Genomic DNA, 25,687 nt, shown 5'->3' on the forward strand with positions numbered 1-25,687 from the left:
TGTAAATAGCAATGTTTTTCACATACAATGTATTAAAAACTGTTTTAAATTAAAAATACTTCTACACATTTTTTTTTAATGTTCCTATAAATTTAATACCACTCATTTATCCGTTTAAATTTATTAATATTTAATGGAATTTTAATGTGGGAAGATTGCAGATACTGCGCAGTCTTATTCCTCCCACGTGCCCCACGATCTGCTGGTGAAATACAATTAGAGATAACTAACACTTATTTTGTCGAACCTATGAGTTCATATTATTACTATAAAATATACGTATTTGCAGACACGCGCACTGTTCGCAATTCAATAAAATATAATATACATAATAATATACATAATAATATACGTATACATATATTGCTCCTATAAGTCTTAAATAATAGGTTCGAATTAAAAAAAAAAAAAACCCCATAATAAACGAACTGAATTATTCTTACGCATCTTCTTATAGTATTAAAATATTATATTGAAATATGTACCTATCGACATACTGCTGTCGGCCGCCACCATATCTTGATCCGTTTCTTGTTTTGTTTTTATTTAATTTCGTTTAAATTTCCATTCTAATATCCAGGTATACGTTAAAACTGTTAAGGAAAACGCACACAAAGGACCGCGTTATATAGTGTTAACAACCATCATTGTTTTGTACCTACTCTCTGTACAAGGATAACACGCCATTGATGTCCGCTGATATATATTCAATAATAATAATAATAATAATAGCAGCAGGCGTTCGATATTGTATTACTATTACATTGTATAGCTTAGACGTATAAATAATAGTATACATCATACATTGTATTATAATAATATTATACAATATCTTAAAATTCCAAACACGTCGGGTTGAGTATATTCAGCGCAGTTGTACCCACAAACCCCGCGGTTAATCATCGAGATGCGCCTGCCAGTACCCATCATGCGCTTATATCCATATTGTATATTATAATATGATCATGTAAAACGTTCATTCGGAGCTAATGACAATTGGATAATGTTTCCCGAAGACGTTTTACATTGTATAACGAAATATATTATTATTACCTTATGCGTTCTACAAGTCGACCTTCGGAAGTGTTCTCGAGGTGTACATCACACCACTCTCGGGTAGTATATTATTATAATAATAATAATATAAAACTATATTATGCGTTAATTAAAACGCTATTCGAAATGCATTTTTACTGCAGGGATGCTGTTTTTGACGTTTGAGACGCGTCTACTACAAAATAATCATATTGCTATTATTATTAGACGTAATACATATTAATATAGTAATTATTGTGATACGACGTTCAATATAATATGTACGCATAATATGAATGGCATCAATCACATTTCGTGGATTTTTTGTGCATATAGTGTCACGCACCAACGGGATCACACGTCATATTATATGTCATATAAACCATAAAATAATGTGTTTAAGAACAATATTCTTTAAATGGAATTTAATATTACCAACTATGATACCAACATCTATGACAGGGCTTCGTGGCTGAAGTTTGTTTAGGTTTCATTTTCTTTTTTATGTTACATAAGTATTTTTATATTATGACAATAAAATAGAATATTGAGACAAAGTCTAACACAGCCATATAACTTGGCATGAATGTATACTCGATTTTTTTTTTAATATTTTCAAATATGAAATCAAAAAATAAATGTCTAAAGTGTAACATTTTAAATACTATAAACAAGCATGCAGTTACGCGCAAAAAACACTATCATCATCATCGTATAGTCGTCATTCGGGCAGCCGTAAACAAAAAAAAAAAAAAAATAATGCGTACCTACAATAATATAATTTTTATTGTTTATATGTTTATTGTAGGTAGGTGTATTACGAAATATGTTGTGCTCCGTTCTATAATGATGGTAATAAAACCATAAACACGTGACTTTAATTTTTTTTTATATATATAATATTACCTACCACGTTAAAAAAACAAAATAATAATAATAATATATAGGTAAATGCAGTATATATACAGGCATACAGCGATCAGAGACACGCTGCATGACAGGTGGTTTTGAATTGGATTTTTGTAAATGCGGTTCCGAGTCCTCCCACGAAGCGTATGTTATGTACACCTATTATTTTGTATTTATAGGTACTTCGGTTGATATTAATATGTGAACTTGAAAACGCTTCATATTAATGTTTTCAGCAAACACGATATTATTTAATAAAATATTAACAGCAAAATTGTTCAGCAAATTCAAACTGCAGTACTATAATTACCTATATGTTGTGCATTTATATTTATGATATTTCATTCGTCTCAATCCTCATAGGATTATCATGATTCATTCCATCGTTTGAACATCCTACTTCTCAAAAATAGCTCCGTTGAACAAAATATGTTGAAGATTAACTAAGCCCCCTCAATTTTTTTGGATCCGTGATGTGCATAATACTATTATATTATGTTCACCATATCGTCAGAATTTAGCCGTGTGATATAATATGACTATAATTATATTCTAATAACATAAAAAACGTACTCGTGTCGAATTGAATGGTTCTATATATTATATATAAAAAAAAATTAATTTGTGAATGTCGGATTATACGATGGGTTGCCATTTACCGCGCGTAAATTATTCGAAATTTCGAAAGTCGATGACATTATAGCTGCATTGCGAGTACAACACACGAAAAGATGGGTGTACCGCGGTCAATAATGTCCGTATTGCTTTTTTTTTCGATTTTATTTTCGAAAACCGCGTGGCAATCATGACAATTATCGACATGCCTATTTTACAAATATACGGGTTCGTGAAAATATACCGATCGCCTAAATAATGACGGATTCGTTCCGTGCGGAAAAAAAACATTTGCTCTCTATCCGCGCGTGTGTAGGTATGATACAATCGTAATTTATAACGGCAGATTCGTAAATGTAGGTTTAAATCTCGATTTCGATTGTTTTAGAGCACTACAAGGAAATCGGAAAAATCGTTTCGTTTCCATCTCATCATTACAATATAAAGTAGGTATACCTATCTATCAAGATTTATAACCTTATAGTCTAACAATTGGACAGGACATTGAGCACAGACAAATTAGTGCTAGTTATCATTGTACAACGATAACAATAAATAAATCATTATAATGTTATAAACACGTAAACAAAAATTCCGTTTGAAATAGATTGGTAAAAAATTAAACAACTCTTATTATATTCCCTACGTATAGTCGTATTGATATATTACTGCTTTAAGTATAACATCATGTGATTTAAGAATTTAAAACGGATCGAGGGATCAAGTTAATAAAACTCGGATACTAAGCCAGAATTTAGTCCGGGTTTTAATTTTAAATATATAGCTTGTGAGGGGCTTTACCCACTCACAATTTATAATATCTACAATGAGATGGAACAAATTCGACAATTCATATTTTGTAGAGGTATTGTAATTTAATATTTTAAATATATTAAAATATATTAAATATTGTAATTTGTAACGAATATATTTTTGCAAAAAGATTATACGATTGAGAGAAATTGCTACACTAAGCCACTTATATAAGTAATGAGTAATGGCAAATTACTAAAAAACAATTTAATTATTTTGTTGTTCTACTATTACATTATTGCACACGAAGCTAGGTACGTCGGTTTGGCTGGCACGAGAACTATCTTCACAGTTGGCCACCTCCACTCAGTGGCCTAATTATTTTAAGTAAGGCTCAATTCCAAGAAACTATTTATCATGATAATTTACCTAGGTATATGTAATATATAAATGGAAGATTAAAAATTAAATTTTGACATAATTTGTGCCTAAGATCATAAAATAAATATTGAAAATCGGATGCTATTTTCTCCAATAATATTCCTCTTTTGATTTTGTAATAAGTGTCTATATTACAATCAGATCTAAAATCATATTAAATAATAACGATAATAATAATTATGATAATAATAGTAACAATAGCAATAACAATAACAATATAACGACGTTCATTACACCGCAGGACTCCAATTATTTGTTCCAATAAATAAATATATTGTATAGTATCTATACTTACAATGATTTATATTTTAATATTCAAGTACATTTTTTTTTTTTTTTTTTTTTTTTTGGGTGGGGTTGGGAGGGGTACTAAACGAAACATAAAATAATATATTGTTTAATCGAACTTTGAAGTTTTTTAATATTATATGATGTCTAATATTCATTTACCTATTATTTACTTGTGTGAGAGCATAGCCCGCAGACCTATGTTCTATACGACCAAACACTACATGATCATCATATTTCTCACTCGATGACGATGCACACTCTTACTAAAATTATTCACTTGAAATCTTATACCCAACAACCCTATTACTTAAGAGAAGGTCGGCGCGATATTTGTTTTCTGTATCCACTGCCTATTACGCGCAACTACACAGTACCTAATACTATTTGCGTTCAGCACAGAACGTGCGATCTAGTGTTGCTATCCGTGTGATTGTATAGCTTGGCTTTTTTACGATATTTCAATATTTTTCTGTGAAATACATCAACGATGTTGAATAAAAATATTTACCATACTTGTGATGAAAATGAAATTTCCGTAAAAAAAAGTTAACGTACTGCAAGCAAATATAACGTTCTAAGCTAATTGGAGTTTGATGGTATAATATATAATAGAATAGATCGATATGCCAAAATATAACAAAACTATGATATTCAACACAACATGATTTAATTCTTTTGAACGCAAATTTGCTATAAATATGTCACGAGTGGGTTTCAGAGAGAGAGAGAGAGAACAACGTATGATTATAGTGTGCGTCGTCCTCTTATAACCATAGATAGAAGAGTCAATCTTCTATTATCAATGCTTATAATTATGTATATAGGTGATAACGCCACAATGACAACGCCGATAGACGAAAATATTACTGTTATTATTCATCATACCCCCAAAACATGTTGATGATAAATTAGTCAATCCTCCCATTTAATGCGTGCCGGTGTTATGTATTATATGATAATAGCTGCCTCAAATAATTATTATTATGTTACTTTGTAATGAAATATAATAGTATTATATACGAAAGAAATTGCGTGGCTGGTCTCTCGTCGATCATTGTCTACGGCACACGGCGTGTGCGTCGCTGTAGAGGGTGTTTCATGCGCGATTCGAGCCGTGCGTGTTGTTGCAGGCACAATATCATACTGCAGGTGTATTATTATTTACTATTGTACCTACGACCGATCAGACTTTCAATTGGAAACACACACACACACACACAATCGTGTAGGTCATTACCTCCGGTTTGAAGCGTGTAGTCCGTTCCGATATCAACGATATATTATTATAGTATATGCTGTACACCAATGTACCAGCCATCATCGTGTGTCGTATATTAATTTCCCCTGGGTAGAATTCGTGAATTATGAGAAAAATACGTTCATGTCATTATACTTAAATTTTAATAGATCAGTGGTTCTGAAAATTGTTTAGTTTATATAACGAGTCAGTCATGGACCACATTAGGTAATTGCCTAAAAATAAGACTACTCAAAGGAGTGCACGTCAATTGCGCCGAAATTACTTTTTATCAGTAAAAAATCTACTGATTGTATCGCGTGTATCGACTCCGCCGAACTTTTTTACATATTGATTCCGCCGGGCGCCGACCTTCCGACCAAAACAATTATTACAATAATAAATTTCATTTACAAGAGTGATTCGACAAAATATAAAATTACATTCCAAAAATCATGATAAATATATTATACCACACGGCTTTTTGCGTACCACTAGTGGTATGATACGTGCCAGTGTATACCATAGTTTTAGAGCCACTGATATAGACCGGAATGTTTCAGCGGACCAGACATATCATAATATTATGTTCAATTCATAACACATCATAGTTAGTGATGCACATATTATACATATTTCAAACACTGGGGGAGGAGAGGCTGAATCTAGAAATCGTGTGATCTAAACTGGTCAAAAAGAAAATGCATTTCAAAAATAATTGCATTTATGAAAACATTCGTAAATACCTTCGCCATTGATAATAAATTACAGATAAGTACCTAATTTATAATTTTATAACATAATATAATATAATGAACAACTTTACAAGGGCTGTAAAATAAATGCATTTTTTTCTCCGTCGTATTTATGTTATTCTCAGTACCTATATATACAAAGTGCCAATATAATTTATCGTAATACGTACATTATAATATTTTTTCTTGTTATTGGATCGATAATTTCTTTTTCCTGATTTAACATATTCTATGTCAATTTTTACACCTAAATTATTTAAAATACTCTACCCTCGGATGAGTGTAAATGTACGTACACTGCTAATATTACCACGAATTCACGAATTGTTAAGATTAGATTTTATGAGATTCGCTACTGTGTGACCATATATTATGTTAAATTTAAAATTTTATTCTTTTTAATATTTATAAAATTGTTATTATTACTTTGATTTTTATATTTGTTGTAATTTATTATGGATATCTACCCTATTTAGTCCATCTTTTAATATATTTTATGCAAACAACCGTTAAAATGACAATTGTTTTTTAAAAATGTTCAACGTGATTATTTGTGAGCTGTTTGGGACTTAAAATTAAATGCATTTTACGCATCAAATTAGTTTGTGCATAGGAATTAGTATTCTCGGGCTCATAACATTATTATACAAACACGATGGAAATGCTCAATAATAATTTTCGCCATATGAACACGAACAACGACGACTTAGCACAGTTTTCAATTTTTTTTTTTTTTTTTTTAGTCGTTATATAATTATAAGGTATTATTATATATTTGCATCCTAATTGGATAAAATCATTAGTGAAACTACTTCAGTATGATATTAACAATAATAATACCTAATAGAATTATTCCTCAGTTTCGGATGACGGATTATATTGCCCAACGTGTTCACGATGCGGAATAAGGGCCGAACTATAACACTTATTATTTTTTTGCGCAGCTAGATAGGCACAGAAGCAACTCCGCAGCGCATAACAATAATTATTATTGTAATATACCGAAATAACATTATCAAGGTACACTGCTCTTATTACTCCGTCTGTACCGTTTTCCGCGTAAACCATGTGTTTAACGCACGTTATCATAATAACATATAACATATTACACCAAAATATTCGATTAGGTGCTATATGAGGTAGTTATTAAACTTGGTTATTATTATAATGACTACAAGGTAGAAGATTTGTAGCATTACTGCATTACCATATATTTTGTTTTTCTGCACAGTCACGAAAATGTCAGAGTACAAAACCAATACGTTTTTCACAAAGCAGTTTTGAAATTTTAGTTACATATAAATGTTTATTTTGTTGTTTTTGAGGCATATTTTAACTTCATTAATAATATTTACCCCATATAAACATTTATGTTATTTTGACATCTCCGATACATTATCGCCTGCACCGTAGTTGACCAATGGTGAAGTCATGAATTTAGGGGGTTATAGCAGAGTTGGGTTACTAACAATTCGTCATCTTAAGCTCCAGCTAGGTCTACGAATATTTGTAGGAAAATGTATTATTTTTAGCTCATTGCGTAAAACATAGATTGATTAAGAAATATATACCTAAGTAGTTACAGGATATAGTTTGAATCAAATTTTTTTTGCGTTTTAATAACGTTGTTTTTCATTTTTATGAATTTTCGTCAATCAAAACTTTTTACCTTTTTAGTAAAATGTATTAGATTTTTATACTTTTTAAATTTTGATATTTTTTTTTTGAATTTATAGTTCATTAAATTTATAGCCCTACGTATAAGTTTGGAATGCTGATGCCGTGGGTATATGATATTTTAGACTTTCACAGCAACCTTCATATGAACTATAACTTTAATGCACGTCGGTTACAAATTTATAATAAGATAACGTACATAATACATTCACAGAGAACAATGGAATCATTTTTCAATTTTCCCGAAATTTCGAGGACGGCTGCAGCACAAATAATATATGGCGTGGTAGAATCAACAAAAAATCGTAAGTACCGATACCAATATTAAAATAATAACGTGTGGTACAGTGAAATTAAGACAGTTTGAATAAAATAATTTTATATCATAACAGATTTACATTAATCTTATCAATTCCTGCGATATTCTCTTATATTTCTACGTCACCGGTGTAATTCTAGCGTATTAAAATATTATATAATAATAATAATAATTCTATAATGCCTGAAAATAATATGAAAATAATAAAAACATAAATATATTTTTGTCGGTCTTGATCCATTCCATCCCCATGAAAATACCACAAAACATTATATTATATTATCAGACGTATATCTCGAGTCCCGCAGCCCGCTTTGGGCAATGATGGGGAAAAATCGTTGGGATAAAGCCAGTAGATTATATTATAACAATAATAGACTGCACAAAGTCTACGGACGCAGAGCCGACGGCATGTGAACGGTGACATTAACGATGGTATAACAAATTAACAAATAATAAAATTGTTTACCATAACATATTCTATAGAGGTATTATAATAAAATATAATATTATTACTACGTTTATTGTCGTTGAAAACCCGCTTGCAGATCGCCAGGACGAGTGTGCAACATTTACGTATGCATATAATATATAATATGTACTAAAAAAATATTAAAATAGAGTGTTTTTTTTTTCGGGGGCGTATAAATAAAAGCTTACATTTTACAAGATCTATAATGAGATTATTTTAATATTTATCTATAGTTATCACGTCGCGTAATTATGACGCACGGAATTTTTATTTCAAAAATTTGAGCTTAAAACTACATATTAATAATACCTATATGACACATTTTTTAATTCATCATGTGTTTTAGAATTAATATAAAATACAAATACATTTTTTTAACTTAAATAATTATCATACTTGTCGTTTATAAATTGTTAATTTTGAATTTCATAAATTATTCATCATTATCGTAGGTACTAGATAGGTAGGTATACTTAATAATAATTTTGAATTGAAAAAATCAAAATACAAACCGTAAGTAAGTACTTGCACATTAAAATTTAGTTATTTTCCTAATAAAAATATATAATTTTGATTTTGAGAATAACCAATATGTTATAATATGCTTCCATGAACGCATAATGAGAGACACGTCGTTTAAAATAATAATAATAATAATTTAATATCAATATCGTTTTGTGGTCGGTGAAAATTTCAATTTTGAAATATTATGACGTACAATTTCACTCGTGATACCGTAGGGAGTGGACTTAATTCATTATCGTCATAATCATAGATAATCCATAAAACCGGAAGTATACTTACGTTTCGAATCGGTGGACGACTCTACGGACAGGACGGCGTTCGGGAGCAACGCGGTGGCCAGCAGCAGCAGCAGCAGTGCGGTGACCGGCGACCGGATCGACGGCGGTCGGCCGATGGACACCACGGCGGGACGCATCTGGGACGGCGACATAGGGTTTTTCCGATTGTTTGCAGCGGCTTACAACCCTCGGGACGGCGGCGGCGGTGGCAGCGTCGTCGGTGTGCTGTGTCAGCGATGGCCTTTTACTTTTGTGTGCGCGCGCGCGGGTGGTCACGACGGGACGAGGTTCTGACGTAGGTGCGCCGGGAAGGCGTGCAGCGATCGCATAGTCGTCGCCGTCACGTGTGTATACAAGATAGTCCTATAATATTATGTGTGTGTGTGTAAATGTTGTGATGGCAAAACGGGCGAAGGAGACGGTGAGATGTGGAAAGAGAGAGAGACAGCCCGTCGCCGGTGCGAACGATACGCGTTTTTGTTTATGGTTCGAGTTATTTTTTTCAAATGATATAATATCGTTGCCGTCTGGTCAGGCAAGAGGTACACACAGCGAACGCACCCGAAACCGGAACAACGTGTACTGGCGCGCGCGCGTTATCGACCGTGCGCCGAGGACGACGGCGGTTCCATTCACTCCCACCCTGTGATGTTTCTCGCTCAATCCTCATCGCTCCATCGCTAGTCCGCCCCTCTCAGATCGCTCTGTGTCGACACACGCTCAATGTGCTGTTAAAATATAACATTACGTTTTTGGTATAAATATATTGTCCGTTTAACTACTATGTGCTATTATCGATCATCTACATTAGACGTGTCAAACTCATATAAGTATCAAGTGGGCCAAATCTATTGATAAGCTTACTATGTGGGCCTCGGGCCACGGGCCACAAAAAAATCGAGCTGAGGGCCACGTGTTTTACATGCCTGAAATATGTATTATAATTAAGCCACGGTCACACGATGACAGTGAAACGTGATAACAAAAAAAAAATTCAACACTCCCTCTTAAATTCTAATTAGTTACGTCCACACAACCATACATTTCAGAGGGGGTTGAACCCCCCCCCCCCTAAATACGCCACTGGTTAAAAGCTACTATCACAGTATCTACTTATTCACCATTCACACTGACATGCGTGTACATGATAGTACTTTCACGACAGCAACTATTACATTTTTCTATCGTCGTGTGACCGCGCAGGCTTTAAGATTGCAGCTTGCAGTTCACAATCGTACATAATCGTTTGAAAATTTAATAATAATAATATGCTATTCTGAAAACAATAAAACGCGTAAGATAATATCATATTATATAATGTTCACTCGAGTTTAAAATTATATTTTGTCTGGAAGAGGTAATGCATTTTAAAGTTTGAGCTGAGCGAATAAATGTGTATTGGGTTTCAAATTCAGCTCAATTTGTAAATGCTCAATACGGATCAACTGTTTTTATTTGTCACAAATGAGGGATAATTTCTTCGGCATCCTCGTTTACAAATTGATATATTATGCATAATATTCATGTGTGTACCTATAAAATATGTATTACTTATACTAAATATATAATTATACATAACTGTTATTTATTATACATATATTACTAGATAATGTTTATTATTGTATTATATGTCCAATCTCTTGAAATATTCCTATAATAATAATTAAATAAAAAATAAATAGTGATGTGAATTTTACTGTCTCAGTGAAAATGTTTGATTAGTCACTGACAGCCGGATTATGACATGAGCACAGGTAAGAAAAGGACGGATCGACGGATATCAGTCGAATTATAGAAAGGTCGATATAACAATTAAGGACGAATCAATGTATCTACGTCATATAGTGCAAAAGTCACTTTTTTTTGGAAACTCCTGGCAACCTTTTCAAGTATGAAATACGTTTCATGTTTCAGAGAATTTAAAACTTAAACTTTTATATTTTGTATTCATTTGAATTTTCCACAATTTTGGCGTTTTTAATGCATTTTTTTTTATAATTTTCATATAATTTTATTAATTTTTAGTGCATTTATAAATTACAATATTAAACTTGATTGGATATTCAAAATATTATCTCAAGAAATGTTCCAACCATTTATAATTTGTTGAATGCACTATTTATGATTTCGTCTTTATATATTTACAGTATACGATCCCAGCTGTTATGCGATTGTGACTCAAACCAGTAACAACTAATTTTGTTCGTTGATGTTATAACTTTATAAGTACATCATCATAACCGCGTTTATTTCGTTGAGTTCGTATTTTGGTCAGTTCAAAAATTGTTAAAACAATTTTTGGGTCATTTTTTAAGGACAGTTGCCGTTAAATGCACTTTTATGGTGCATTTTTAAAGCAATTTTTAGATCATTTTTAAGGCATTTAAACCCGTCCGCTAAATATAAATAATATAATGACATCGTATCAAGCAAAAAGTGTTGTTATTTTTTTTTAATCTTATTAAACATGACGTGATGATACTAATTCCTCAATAATCTTTAAATCTTTGTCAATATATATATTTTTTTTAAGATTTAAATATTTCAACGGTATCTTCTCGCATAATTAACATTTAGAGGCATTTTAGAGACGTTATTACTTTATAGAACTTAGTACTGATATTTTCAACTAACGAGTAACAACAGAAATCCACTAGATTTGACAATGTCTATGTTTTGGTGATCATAACTACTATTATAAGAAATTAGGATATTTTTCAATTTTCGGAACATTACAAGATAAACAGCGAGAAATCAATGGCATTTAGTGAAATACGCGCGAATATTATACCTAAAAAGCACAATCTGGTAACAAATAGAAAACAAACAAATGGGATAAATATTGTACCTATGCATTGAAATATTTTTTTACAAACAAACAGAAACGGAATATGCCGAACAATAACGCCTTGTACGGCCATACGGAAAACGATCAATCAAAATCGCCTTATACAGAGCGCCGGCCTTTTTAAGATTGTAGTCTAATGTGGTTGTTATTTATCTAATACCTATCTGGGCCCCCATCTATTACCTATAATATTCAACTTCCCATATATTATATATTGTACCTTTATAGTTTCACCACTGACCATCGTACAGGGTGTGCCGATACATTATATATTCGGTATTAAAATGTGTAATAAATAATAAAATAATATATATATATATATATGCCAATATTATGTTAAAAAATGAATTAAATGCCTATTAAAGATCGGCATCGTGGTGTGCAACAGGTAATAATATAACACATTCATATTTTATTCTATAAAAATTTTTATCAATTTTTCGTGAAGTCGATTACGAATAAATATATATTAAATTGTATCAAAAACGCTAAATTTTATTTTATTTCGAAATATACAATTTATATTATAAATTTATAAATATATATTCTACTGAATTCATATCATCATTATCGATGTCAAATCAAATTATTGATATCGTTCTGTATGAGCATCAGTGCATCACTACTAACTCCTATAAAATAAATCATATGCAAATGATTGATTATTATATTACACCTTAACTAATGAAGTATATAAAAATAATGGTTTTTAATGTGTATTGTTCATACAGTAATATTATAAGTTTAACGTCATAGCCCAACGAAGGGTAGCTCGTTAAAAAATTAAGGTTTCGATGGATCGAAAATTATTTAATTTTTTTTATTGAATTAAAAAACCGGAAAAATGGACATTAGCATGAAAATTATTATTACCTATCAGCTACCGGAGATTTGATAATTGACTGTTTTAAGGAGTTTAATATAGGCAATTACTTGTACGTGTGCGTACTATCATTGTTCATTAATATTATTACTCATTATTGAGCGTGAATTTTTCAATTTTTTCTGAATATTCAATAACATTGCTTTCTAAACACAAAATCTGTTTCATACATCTAGAAATGAAACTTATTATACAGTTTTTAGCATTTTTATGGGTTCCCCCTATTGCGCAATTTTTTTTTGATTAATTTTAATCATTTATGAATTTAATCGCCGAATTTGTTAATTTATTAGGGACTTCAGGAAATAAAGTTTAGTTTAAAGACAATGTCCGTATATTTTATCAGTATAAATAAAATTTAGTAAACATTTAGCTTAAATTCCTTAAGAGGACGCCACACCCGCATGTATTGTCTCCATTTTACAAGAGCGTAACATAACAAAAATTGTTTCACTCGGGAAAGAATCGAGAAAGCTATAGTAATAACTAATAAAGTAATAAATTAAATTTTCATCATATTAAAAGAAGAATTTTGTCTGTGCAATATCGTCTTTATTTTTTTCGATATCAGAACTACAAAAAAATTTATTCATGCTTAAAAAACACAACAATAATGTATTATGAAACAATAAGAACTTTTTTTGTATAATCGATATCGAAAAAAAATAAAAACGATATTGCACCGATGAAATTCTCCTTTTAATATGGTGAAAATCTCGTTAGTTATTACTGTAGCTTTCTCGATTCTTTCCCGAGTGAAACAACAGTTTTTGTTATGTTACGCTCTTGTAAAATGGAGACGCACATGTGGGTGTGGCGTTCTCTTAAAACAAAAAGTTAAATACAATATATTATAATATTTTACTAATATTTCGTAATATTATGGTTATCAGCACACTGGCCAAAGTGGCAATGTATAAGTCACCAGACACCAACCAATGGCCTATAGGCCGTATATAAGGAACCATACTGGTTGATTAGGACGTATTATAGGTAAACATTTAACCAAAATGTATAAGAGACTTGAGTAAAAAAAAAAGGTGGACAAGTACCTCTCTGCAGTACAGTAGGTATATTTTGTCGACCAAGTCATTGTAATGAATGTGTCATAATTAAATTCAACGATAAATCGAAGTATACGTAAAACGTTTGTGAGCAGAGACGTTGTGTCAAATTAGTGAGTATATATAAATAACCGAAGTTAAAAGTTAACCATTTTTTTTTTTTTATGAAAATAGAGAACATCTAATAGCTATGAATAGCGTATTATTACAGGAACAAAACAACTTTGTTGGAAATCTTCTGTTAAAATTTCTAATGGTAGTTATGAAAAGAAAAACTTTTATAAATTTCTATCTGGAAAATAATTTGTTTTAATTTGCAATTAAATTTAAATGCGTATAAAAATATTATATTTCTTCTTTAATTTTTATATCAGATTTTTGGAATATCATTTTATGAGAATTCTTGCGTTAATTGAAAACGTTTTTTGTTGACAAAAATTTTAAAAAATTTACATAATTTGAAAAAATTATTAAGGTTACAATAAGCTAAAAAAAAAAAAAATATGAATAATAAATACAAAATTATACCATTTATTGAAAGTTCTGATATAAACATTTCAAGTATGTCTATTGCAATTATTAGTTTTTGAATTGATGCTTACATAAAAAAAAAAATAATTTCATTAATTTCATTATTTTACGATATTAGATATTTAATCGGTTTCTTATAGAATGATTTTCCTATATTGATGTAATTCAAAAACGAAGTAGGTACTGTACTACTGTAGAGTGTAGATACTTGAAATTCACACCAAATGTTTATTTTATAATTTATATATTATTTGATACATTTTCAAAATATTTTCACTCGTTTTGAGCTGTTTACGGGCATGTTCAATTTTAATTTTTTTTTCTTTAAAAAAAATAAAACTTCAGTCATTGGGTCAAAAAGCTTGAAAAATTAATGAAAGGATTTTCATAAATAGTTTATAATGTGACAAAAAAATTTAAAAGTAATATTTCTTCTTAAATCCCTATTTATTTTCGTTGTAAGCAGATTGAATATATTTAAATAAATAAATAAAAAACAACATTTTAAGTTTTCAAATTGGGACCGTATTACATATTAAAACAAAAAATAATGATTTAAGTTATCTAATAATTTAAAAATATTATTATTCAAGGGCACTATATAAACATTTTTAGAGTATATAATATTATCATAATATTTTTCTGGTACTCACAATAACATTTTAATTACAATTTTTTCTGCAAATATTAATTTAACCTATTACCTGTGCCCAATAGTAAAATAAATCACTTTGATCAAAATAATATCATTAAATATACTTAGTAATATCATAGGTGACCCGCCGTCTTCGTTCACAATCGTCTTCAGTGCCGTAGAAACCGCGGTGCGAGCGGTTCAATGCACCGGGGCCCCATGTTTCAATTTCTAATATGGGGCCCATACTTAAATAAAATAATATAAGAATTAAGAACCTATAATAAATAATAATTCATAATGTTTTAAATAGGATCATAACAATATAATATTAGTAATATAAATATTTAATGATAATGCTGTTAGTACTTTGTTATTGTTGTCGGTTAACAGTATAGATGTGTGTTGCGATTTGATAAATGTCAATATTTGATTTCTTGTTATCTTTGCAACTAAAAATAGAATTATTGGGAAAATGATTTTGTGCATTATTATCGGCTCGATACTGGACACGGGTTAGATTTATCAGGAATTCTAGAAAATTATGTTTTATTAAACAACTTTTGTGTATCATTATACATCGATGGTTTGATTTTGATACCATATTAATAAATAATAATATTGTTCATTCGCATAGACGCATACCTAGTTGTTATTTGTTTGCACGTTTGTCAATTTTTACATTTTGCTTAAAATACTTATTTTAATCATTTAATTATGTCATCCGTTAATAAAAAACATCTTAGTGGTAATGAAAAACGAAAAAAACGAAGAGAAAATCAAGAAAAACTATCGAAATTGCCAAAAATAAATAACTTTTTTTGTTCAACTTTTTCGACAGATTTAAAAAAAGGTAAGTACTATTAAGTAATATAGAAACAGTTAGATGGGACATGGGTATATAATAAGTTAATAAGTTACATCTTAGATAGATTATTAAGGTTAATAAGTGGGCATCTTTGTTATTATTTTTAACTTGTGAGAAATGGATATTTATCTTGAAGTGTTGTGTTACTGTATTATTACACAGGTACAACGTTATGTAGGTAGGCATGTAGCTACTAGTCTACTCAATAGTCAAACTAATTAATCAATACAAAATATAAAAAAAATACTTAATAAGTACATCACATTTATTTTAAGTTTAAACTCATTACCTATTGATTAGGTACCATAGTGTCCATAATATTATTAATAACCACAATCATATCACCAGGTAGGTACTAGGTATATTATTATATTTAATTTTAATTTAATTGTATCAATATGTATTAATTAAATTTAAATGTTTGAAGGTATTAATGAAGACCATGTTCCTGATTCAAATCACAACATACCACCAGGTACATATTATTATATTATTATATTTAATTGTATCAATATGTATATTAAATTTAAATGTTTGAAGGTATTAATGAAGAGCATGTTCCTGCTTCCACTCACAACACACCACCAGGTACATATTATTATATTTAATTTGAATTTAATTGTATCAATATGTATTAATTCAATTTTTCAATTTAAATGTTTGAAGGTATTAATGAAGACCATGTTCCTGCTTCAACTCACAACACACCACCAGGTACATATTATTATATTATTACAGTCTTGTAAAAAGATACTTTTAATTTGTATTTAAATAGAGATACAAATACAATATACATCAATCTCAAAAGTATTTAAATAGTATTTGAAGTACTTCTTTCAAAAAGTATTTAAGAATAAATACAAATATTTAGAAAGTAGGTAATTAAATACAAATACAAATATTAAATTGGGTTCAATACTTTTTCTCTGATATTTTAACTTTAAATTTTACCATTGAGACTCATTTACACTGTGTATATTATTATATTATAGTTGATAGTTTATACATAGTGCATATACCAGAATTCCAGATTGGTTCTGATACTAACTATTATAGCCTAAGTACTTGCCACCTGGCACCTACTGTGGTGTACTGTAGTATTCTTATATTGTTAATTGGCCATAGCTATATTATCCCACAACTTACAAGTTAGGTATTATTTATTATTGTATTTCATATATAATACAAAATTTCAATGATAGTACTTTTGATTTCTGACTAGAAAAAAGATAATAAATAATTGTTTATTGTATAAAAAAAAATAGGTAAAGTATTTAAATAAAAGTATTTAATTCTCAAATACAAATACATCAAAGACCGTATTTAAAATACTTTCCAAATACTTTATTCGAGAAGTATTTAAAAAGTTTAGTATTCTAAATATAATAAAAATATTTAAATACATTTACTCAAATACTTAACAAGACTGTATCATTATATTTAATTTGAATTTAATTGTATTAATATGTATTAATTCAATTTTTCAATTTAAATGTTTGCAGGTATTAATGAAGACCATGTTCCTGCTTCCACTCACAACACACCACCAGGTACATATTATTATATTATTATATTTAATTTGAATTTAATTGTATCAATATGTATTAATTTAATTTAAATGATTGAAGGTATTAATGAAGACCATGTTCCTGCTTCCACTTACAACACACTACCAGGTATATATTATTATATTATTGTATTTAATTTGAATTTAATTGTATCAATATGTATTAATTCAATTTTTCAATTTAAGTGTTTGAAGGTATTAGAGAAGACCAAGTTTCTGCTTCCACTCAAAACACTCTGCCAGGTACATATTATATCTAATTTGAATTTTAAAAAATGCAATATTGGTACCACATTTATTTAATTCAATTTTAATTATATCAATATGTATTAATTTAAATTAAATTAAATAGTTTTAACATTTAATCAAATACAAGCTTGTATTTTCTTGTAATATTTTGGTAACTATTATATTATCTTATTTTGTATTACCTATGAATATTTTAAATGATAATAATAAATTCTTTATTTCATATGGTTTTTCAAAAATGAGTTAGTAACAGCTTAGTAGCTTAACTGTGTATAATCGGATCATAGTAAAACATACATTTAATTGTTTGTTTAGCTAAAAATAGAAATAAGTGTCTTGTGTATTTACTTTATGTGGATATTTTAATTCTCATCTAATTGTTAAATTAAAAAAAATATATATTGCAGGATTGAATTTGGAGTCAAGCTACCCCACTGATAAAGGACGTTTTGATAATGAAGTAACAGATAGTATTAAAGATCAATACTATTATACGGCCCATGTAGACCAAATATTGAATTCCCTGGTACAAATCTAAGAGGTACGATAAGAAGATTTTCTTCAAATTACTATTTCATGTCAACGAAAATGGGAAGTCGTATTCCAAGGGCTTGGTTGTGTTACTCTGTCATACTAGACAGAGTATATTGTGAAGTTTGTTGGCTTTTTGCTAATCGTAGCAATAGCAGTTTTACTCCTGAATGGATTGATGGTATTAACGATTGGCAACATCTTTCCCAAAAAGTAAAATTACATGAACAAAATTCATTAATACATTTAGAAGCCACAAAACTTAGAACAATTTGGTTAAAAAACGGTACTATCGATAAAGAACTTGAAAACCAAATTTCAAAAGAAGCAAAGTTCTGGAGGGATATTTTAACAAGAATAATAAAAATAATTTTAACACTCACTGCAGGGAACACAGCATTACGTGGGAATGAGTGTAAAGAATACTCTGAAGGGAATTTTATCAGATTAGTTAATCTATTGGCTGAATTTGATCCTGTTTTACAAACATTATTGAATAATAAAGAAAATCATATCAAGTACTTGAGCCCAACCATACAAAATGAATTAATTGGCATTTTGGGATCAAGTTTGCAAGAAATAATTTGTGACGAAATCAGGCAATGTTCTTGTTTTGCAATTATCATAGACTCCACTCAAGATATCACTAAAATTGAACAAGTCAGTGTTATAATTCGCTATGTCTTAATTTATTTTAAAAACCATTTGGTTAAAATTAAAGAATCATTTCTTGGATTTTTTGAAATACATCATCACGGAGCTGTTGATTACAAAAATCTGATTTCTCAAATTCTTCATAATTTAGGTTTGGATATTAATAAATGTAAAGGACAGGGCTATGATGGTGCAAGTGTGATGAGCGGAATTTATTCAGGGTTACAGAAGCGAATCAACGATATTGTACCTAATGCTATGTATGTTCATTGTTGTGCCCATAATCTGAACCTTGTGGTTTGTGATGCAGCCAAGAGTTCTGACAAAGCAATGAGATTTTTTGAAACTGTTCAATCTGTATTCAACTTTTTTGGTGGAAGTGCTCCAAGATGGGCATTATTGGCTCTTGGAGAAGATAATGCAACAGCAGTTCGTAAGAAGGTTTTAAAAAAAGTATGTGCTACACGCTGGGAAGCTCGACATAATGCAGTATTTGCACTTAAAGAAAGATTTGTTGATGTGCTGAAGACTCTTACAGTAATTAGTCTAACCAGCAAGAAAAATGAAGAGATTGTTCAAAGCAAATCTTTGCAAAAAAAAATTGAAAATATAGAATTTATTTTATTATTGTGTGTCTGGGAAAATATTTTAAGATTAGTCCAACCAGTATCCAAATGTTTGCAGTCTAATGATATCAACATACAAAATGCTTGCTCTTTACTTCGGCAAACAATTTGTACACTTGAAAATGTACGTGAAAATTATGACTCTGTATTAAATACTGCAAAATGTATGTGTAATAAATGGGGTATTACCACTCAATCAGTAAGTAAACGACAACGTTATGCTAAATTATATTTTGACGAAGTAGATGGTGACAGACGATTGAATGTAACGGAGGATAATTTTAAAATTAAAATCTTTTTACCGATAATTGACACAGCTTTAGCACAGTTACATAATAGATTTACTGGATTAAATGAAGTGATGAACACATTTGATTTTCTTAACCCATCAAAATTAAAAACTACTGAGGAATCAAGCATAATCAAGTCCTCTTATGATTTTATATTAAAATACAAATCTGACATCAATTCAGACTTTACCAGACAAGTTTTATCAATTACAACACTAATTGGTCCAGAACAATCTGATATCAGAGACTTAATAAATTTCATTATTCAAAATGACATGGCTTGTAGTTTTCCAGATGTGTTAACTGCATGTTTAATATTTCTTACAATCCCGGTAACTGTGGCCTCGGCTGAGAGGTCCTTTTCAAAATTGAAACTCATTAAAAATTATTTGAGAAACTCAATGTCTCAAAATAGACTTAGTAATATTGCAATTCTCAATATAGAAAGAAGTAGAACTGATGAACTAGACATAGAAAAAATAATTGACAACTTTGCTAATGCTAAAGCAAGAAAAAAAAATTTTTTGTGTTAAAATCAATAAAAAAATTATATATTGATAACTGATTTGTATTGTTTTTTATACCTAATTGTTTAAATTAAATATTAATGAAAAATAATGGCCCATACGCACACATAGGGGGGTTCTAGGATGTTGTAATCACAATAGTACCTTCAGGCTTCAAATTAGCACTCCCAGTTCCCATTTAATAACATATTAAATATAATTATTTTTAAATATTTTGAGTAAATATTACATTATGTACAGTATAGTTGCTTAATAGTTTAAATAAATAAAGAGTAGCGATTATATTAACATTTATATAGTTACTACTTTATTATTATGTATTAGTTATTAATTTGTCTATACAAGTATAGAAGTATAACTAGGTTATTAAAGTTTTAATTTATCATATTTGTATTATAATTAAAAAATAAGAATATTCATAAGTAACAATTTAAAATTATTGTAATGCAGTTTATTATATTATTAAAGGGGGTATTGACTGTGAGCCCCCACAGACCTGTGCACCATAAATTATTCAAGCACTCTCTACATTCATACCCAATGTGCACTTAAGTAAAGGGCCCACAGATAAAATTTGCACCGGGGCCCATCTAGTTCTAGCTACGGCACTGATCGTCTTATACTATTCAATTCGAATTTCAACACATCCATTACACTGACTCCCTAGACACTTAACGTACGCCTGCAGCAGTCGCACAGCGTTACCAACTTATCCCCTTTTTATTTTTTAAATTTGTAAAGACAAAAATATATGATTGTGTTTTCATTTTATAAAATGTTTAGAAATTTTATGTTCGTCATGTTGCTCGCTTCTACCACGTCTTCATATCTTCGCAAACTTGAATCTCCTGGACAAATTATTAAGTCTCATGAATTATGACTTGAGGATTGCCAAGAAAACTCGGCTATGTTTTTAGCGGATCAAACTCATCACTCGACAGTGACTTTGAATAGGATTGAAAAATAATAATCTAAAACACTTTTTTGATTTATATCAGACAAGCGTTTTATTAGAAAAAAAAATCACAAAACACGGTTCATTCAACTACATATTTTCGACTACTGGATTTGATACGTCGCAGATTGACGTTTCGTTTTCTTTGTGGAGGAGGTGCAGGCTTTTCATTTCTTCTCTACGGATGAGGGGAACCAATTCTGGCACGCGTCTGACGCGATCTCGCACATGGTATAAATAGTCTTTCCAGGATTTTCATATTCTGCGCAAAAATACACATACATAGCATAAAATTCATAATACAATCGATTGTTAATGTTGTTTAGGCTATAATAATATATTATTTGCTGTCCATCGCATTAATATCGTAAATTGTAATTATTAAGGAGTTACTATAGGCAATTATTTTTACAAAATACTACTGATTAGTGATTACTATTAGTATTATAACTGTTTAGGTCTGGTCGGTCATTTAAATTAACATAAGCTATACTACAATTTTTATTTCGGGACAAATTTTTTACTGTATAGAAGTAATATTTTCCAATTCCAGCAATGAGATTTGATGTTGAAAACATTAAAAATTTTGAATTGTTGTTAACATTTGGAAAATTTATCGTTTTTATGATTTTATGATTTTTTTCAAATCATGTACTATCATAATATATAAAACTGCAGTAAGAGTATAACTGAATTTAAAAAAAAAAATATTGTTTTAATAAATAACAGTTGTGTTCTGAAAATGTGCCCTGGTCGCATCCCCAATAGGTAGGTTTGCGATGATATAGGATGAGAAAATACAACTTGGAAATCCTTATCGGAGTACAACAAATAATACGCGAAAAATTAGGTTTCACCGCACTGTTGGAATAATAATATTAGGACGATGGTTTTTTGTTTCAAAATTGGACGTCGGACGATGGACAACGCAACGTTAATGAACGCTGTGCAATAATTTACCAGGATAAGAAATGGTTCGTTTTCCGAAAATGCTGCCGTTGAACGGTGGTTTTCTGAAGCCACTTGTGGAGTCCGTAGCGAACATCAACACTACCATCAGCAGGAACACGGCTACGGTGCACTTGAAGTTCATATTGAAGTCAGGTGGCTTTTGCTTTTCTTTGGGCTGAAAATATTTATGCACCATATTTGAATGTTTGCAACGTGATGTTAACACTACACGAATTTTTATAAATCATGCACATAATATGTTATTATAATAATTATTTATGATCAACCTAGACGATTTTGGAATGGTTTGATATTGACGGTTTTAGGAAAGTTTGACAAAAAATTAAAATATGTACTAATAATTCAAAAGATTTTACAGGAGTTATTATATTATTGACGTCGTTGATTGTTGCGAGATTATGTAAGAAATATACACTGAAATGTATAAAGGTACATTAACTATTATTTATTACTTAATACTTCGAAAAAGAAAATTTAAACAATTTAAAGATTAAAAAAAGTTTAAATTTTTTTTTATTATACAATATTTTTATGAACGAATGACGTGTCGATATACGACGTCATCGCCTCAAATACATAGTTTACTTTAAAAACGCTAGGTAGGTATAAAACATTTATTAGTTATTTTTATCGTATTTTGTATCCATGTACACGTCATGGACACAATTTATTTATAAATACAATATATGACCATAATACATAGCATAATAATAATAATACCATAATATAATAATAATAATACCATAATACAAGCAACTCTATTGAAATACTTATTTGACAACAGTTAAAATTATGAATTAATTTCCTTTTAGATTTATTATTATTTGCAATAAAAAATATATACGGCAAATTACCTGGTTTGATACTATTGAGATGCTTCGTTAACGAGTATATTCAATACTCTGTAGGATAACAACTCTTAGAATAATTCTGTATTTCTGAAAATGAAGAATTCGCGAGAGTGAATACAATTCTTGGATATATTTAATGTTCAAAACGATTTTCTATACATATGAGAAAATAAAAATCCTATAATATATAATCAAAATAATATTATTCATATTGCTATACTAACTACTTTATTTTTGAATTTTGTTTACCTAATATAAACGGAAAAAATATTGATCAAACAATATTATTTACGAACTTGATGTATAAGTCAACAGTATTATAATATAATACATACCTAAATATTATATAATAATATACCTGTCACTATTGCTTTAAAATATATTAAAGTTAATAATATAACACTGCAGTATACTGTCTTTTTTCATCATAGAAATAAAACGATATTTAATAATGGTATTATTGATATGAATAAATACTTTTATTTGATGTCATTAGATTGCTGTTAAATAAATGACAAACATTTTGTTAAATCAATAATGGATATTTAATTAATAATTGAAGAAAACAAAAAAAAATGTAGGTATAGTGTTGTTTGGATCAAAAATTAATGTTTGTTATGTCACTTTGTAAAATTTACAAATGTATCTGAAATTTATAACCACGGATACAATAAAACATTCTTACAACCGTGGATCCAATTTTTATAATGGATTATTGATTAGTAATGTAAACAATAGCTGAAAGTTAATCTATGTTTTAATGTTTTATAAAATATGTCTGTAGCAAAAGTGTTATTTATTAATATTAATCTAACGTCAAGTATGAGGACTTATCATTTTGTGTGTTTGAAAAAATATGTTATAAAAATGAAATTCTATCGAATAAAAATACCTACAACTGTTACGAAAATGTAAATTTAAATAGGTATAAAATCGTTGAAACTTTTTATAAGCTATTTTGTTCAGAAATAGGCGAAAAAAATATTAATACTCACTGTTTTATTTTGAGGAGCGGAGATGTTGTTTTGTCGAGACTCAAATGACTTATTGATGTGTTGCAATGACAGCAGCTCTTTTTATAGTACCTTTTCGTGATTATTTTAAATCTATATAGCAATAGACATCATACACATGTTCTAAATTCTTTTACATTTCATTATATTTTTCGTGCAGCAATTCCCAAAGTATATTTTCTGCAACTAAATTACCAAATCATTTCCCAGGTGACATTGTTTTTCACTATGTGCAATATTGATGTGAAAACAAATCAAAACATAATATAAATATCATAAGTGGGACGAGCGTGGTCACTTTTTTTCATCAAGAATTCAAGGTGCTACTTAAATTCGATTATTTGTGACTTATTCTTGATCAATATCATTTTTACTATACATTTCAACCTTAACACTTACTTTACCCTTATTAAAATCTATTTCATGTTGTGACGATCGAGTGCAATATACGATGTATTATATAGACTTAATTTTTATATTGCGTCCCCCTGTGGCACAAAACTTAATATGAATTCTTATTCGAGACATAATTTCATATAAGTAATGTCATATGTTCTTAACCATGAGTCATGACGTATAGTGAATTATTATTCGTAAAACAATTTATTAAGTTCAATGTTTAGAAGTTAGAGCTGAGAGATAGAGAGAATACCAGTACCTACTCACTACTCAGTGCGTTTGAATTTTTTCGATACCAGATATATTTTCTAGCAAATTAATGAATTCTCATCGAACGACTTTCTTATTTTAGAAAATTATTACTTATAATTATTTTATGCTTAACATTTTTACCAAATGTTCAATTTATCATTTTTCAAAAAAAATTTTTAAATAAACAGTTTTAGCTGCTTATGTGAAATAGCTTGAAACTTTTATAATAACAATTAAAAAATATTGAAAATATACATACATAATTTTTTTACAAGCATTTAAAGTTCAAATGTTAATAAGATCTTAAAAATCTCAAAAATTATCAAATTATTTTATAGTTTGTATAAAAAATTGATTTTCCAGTTTTTTTCATAGATTTTTAGCTCAAATTTTAACAAATAGTACATTTTTTGTTATTTAGTTGTGATTTAAATATATTATTCGTGGGTAGGTAGTTAAAAGTTTTAAGTATATTATTATATTGCTTACACATAATGACATTGACAAATGCAATTATTTTGGTAAAATTAATTCAATCGTATTTTAACTGTGTTACTAATGTCTTATAAGTTATAATAAAATAAATTACTTTGATAAAAATTATCATGTCAAAAAATATTTTAGATAAATGGTAACATAGGCTGAGAAACTACTAGTTTGAATTTT

The 25,687-nt window shown here is 29.1% G+C and overlaps 3 protein-coding genes, 1 long non-coding RNA gene and 1 pseudogene across 4 annotated transcripts in view; 3 read left to right on the forward strand and 2 right to left on the reverse strand.

The window, feature by feature from the left end:
• The window catches only part of qsm (Zona pelucida superfamily protein qsm), a 74,145-nt gene extending 64,246 nt beyond the window's left edge, over nucleotides 1-9,899 (reverse strand). The window contains exon 1 of the mRNA XM_089216250.1: nucleotides 9,309-9,899. Within this exon, the coding sequence (XP_089072376.1) occupies nucleotides 9,309-9,459 (151 nt within the window). The 5' untranslated portion in view covers nucleotides 9,460-9,899. The remainder of the gene's footprint in view (nucleotides 1-9,308) is intronic.
• A 6,154-nt stretch (nucleotides 9,900-16,053) lies between these two features.
• Nucleotides 16,054-16,856, forward strand: LOC149062827 (uncharacterized). The gene is made up of 4 exons (XR_016189666.1): nucleotides 16,054-16,120; nucleotides 16,563-16,610; nucleotides 16,676-16,723; nucleotides 16,802-16,856. It is a non-coding gene; the product is annotated as an uncharacterized LOC149062827 (long non-coding RNA).
• A 771-nt stretch (nucleotides 16,857-17,627) lies between these two features.
• Nucleotides 17,628-19,338, forward strand: LOC149062828 (zinc finger MYM-type protein 1-like; annotated as a pseudogene).
• LOC149062829 (zinc finger MYM-type protein 1-like) lies at nucleotides 19,338-20,585 on the forward strand. Its single transcript, XM_089215418.1, has one exon. The coding sequence runs from the start codon at nucleotides 19,338-19,340 to the stop codon at nucleotides 20,583-20,585; it is 1,248 nt and encodes a 415-aa protein (XP_089071544.1).
• Nucleotides 20,586-21,559: 974 nt separating this feature from the next.
• Nucleotides 21,560-24,489, reverse strand: SIFa (neuropeptide SIFamide). Its single transcript, XM_089216281.1, has 4 exons — nucleotides 24,353-24,489; nucleotides 23,361-23,444; nucleotides 22,495-22,660; nucleotides 21,560-21,796 (listed from the first exon to the last, which is right to left on the reverse strand). Exons 3-4 carry the CDS (start codon nucleotides 22,625-22,627, stop codon nucleotides 21,702-21,704), a joined length of 228 nt encoding a protein of 75 aa, XP_089072407.1. The 5' UTR covers nucleotides 22,628-22,660; nucleotides 23,361-23,444; nucleotides 24,353-24,489; the 3' UTR covers nucleotides 21,560-21,701.
• Between the last annotated feature and the right edge of the window lie 1,198 nt (nucleotides 24,490-25,687).

The sequence above is a fragment of the Diuraphis noxia genome, unplaced genomic scaffold, assembly GCF_037042655.1.
Source record: "Diuraphis noxia isolate RWA-SAM2 unplaced genomic scaffold, SU_Dnox_SAM2 contig0001, whole genome shotgun sequence".
NCBI lineage: Eukaryota > Metazoa > Arthropoda > Insecta > Hemiptera > Aphididae > Diuraphis > Diuraphis noxia.

What these genes read in the sequence shown, in the direction of transcription:
- LOC149062829 (XM_089215418.1), top strand. Translation starts at nt 19,338, where the DNA reads ATGAGCGGAATTTATTCAGGGTTACAGAAGCGAATCAACGATATTGTA.
- SIFa (XM_089216281.1), bottom strand. Translation starts at nt 22,627, where the DNA reads ATGAACTTCAAGTGCACCGTAGCCGTGTTCCTGCTGATGGTAGTGTTG. An exon ending in ACGAACCATTTCTTATCCTG is followed by an intron (nt 21,797 to 22,494) that starts GTAAATTATTGC and finishes ATTTTTGCGCAG; the next exon opens with AATATGAAAATCCTGGAAAG.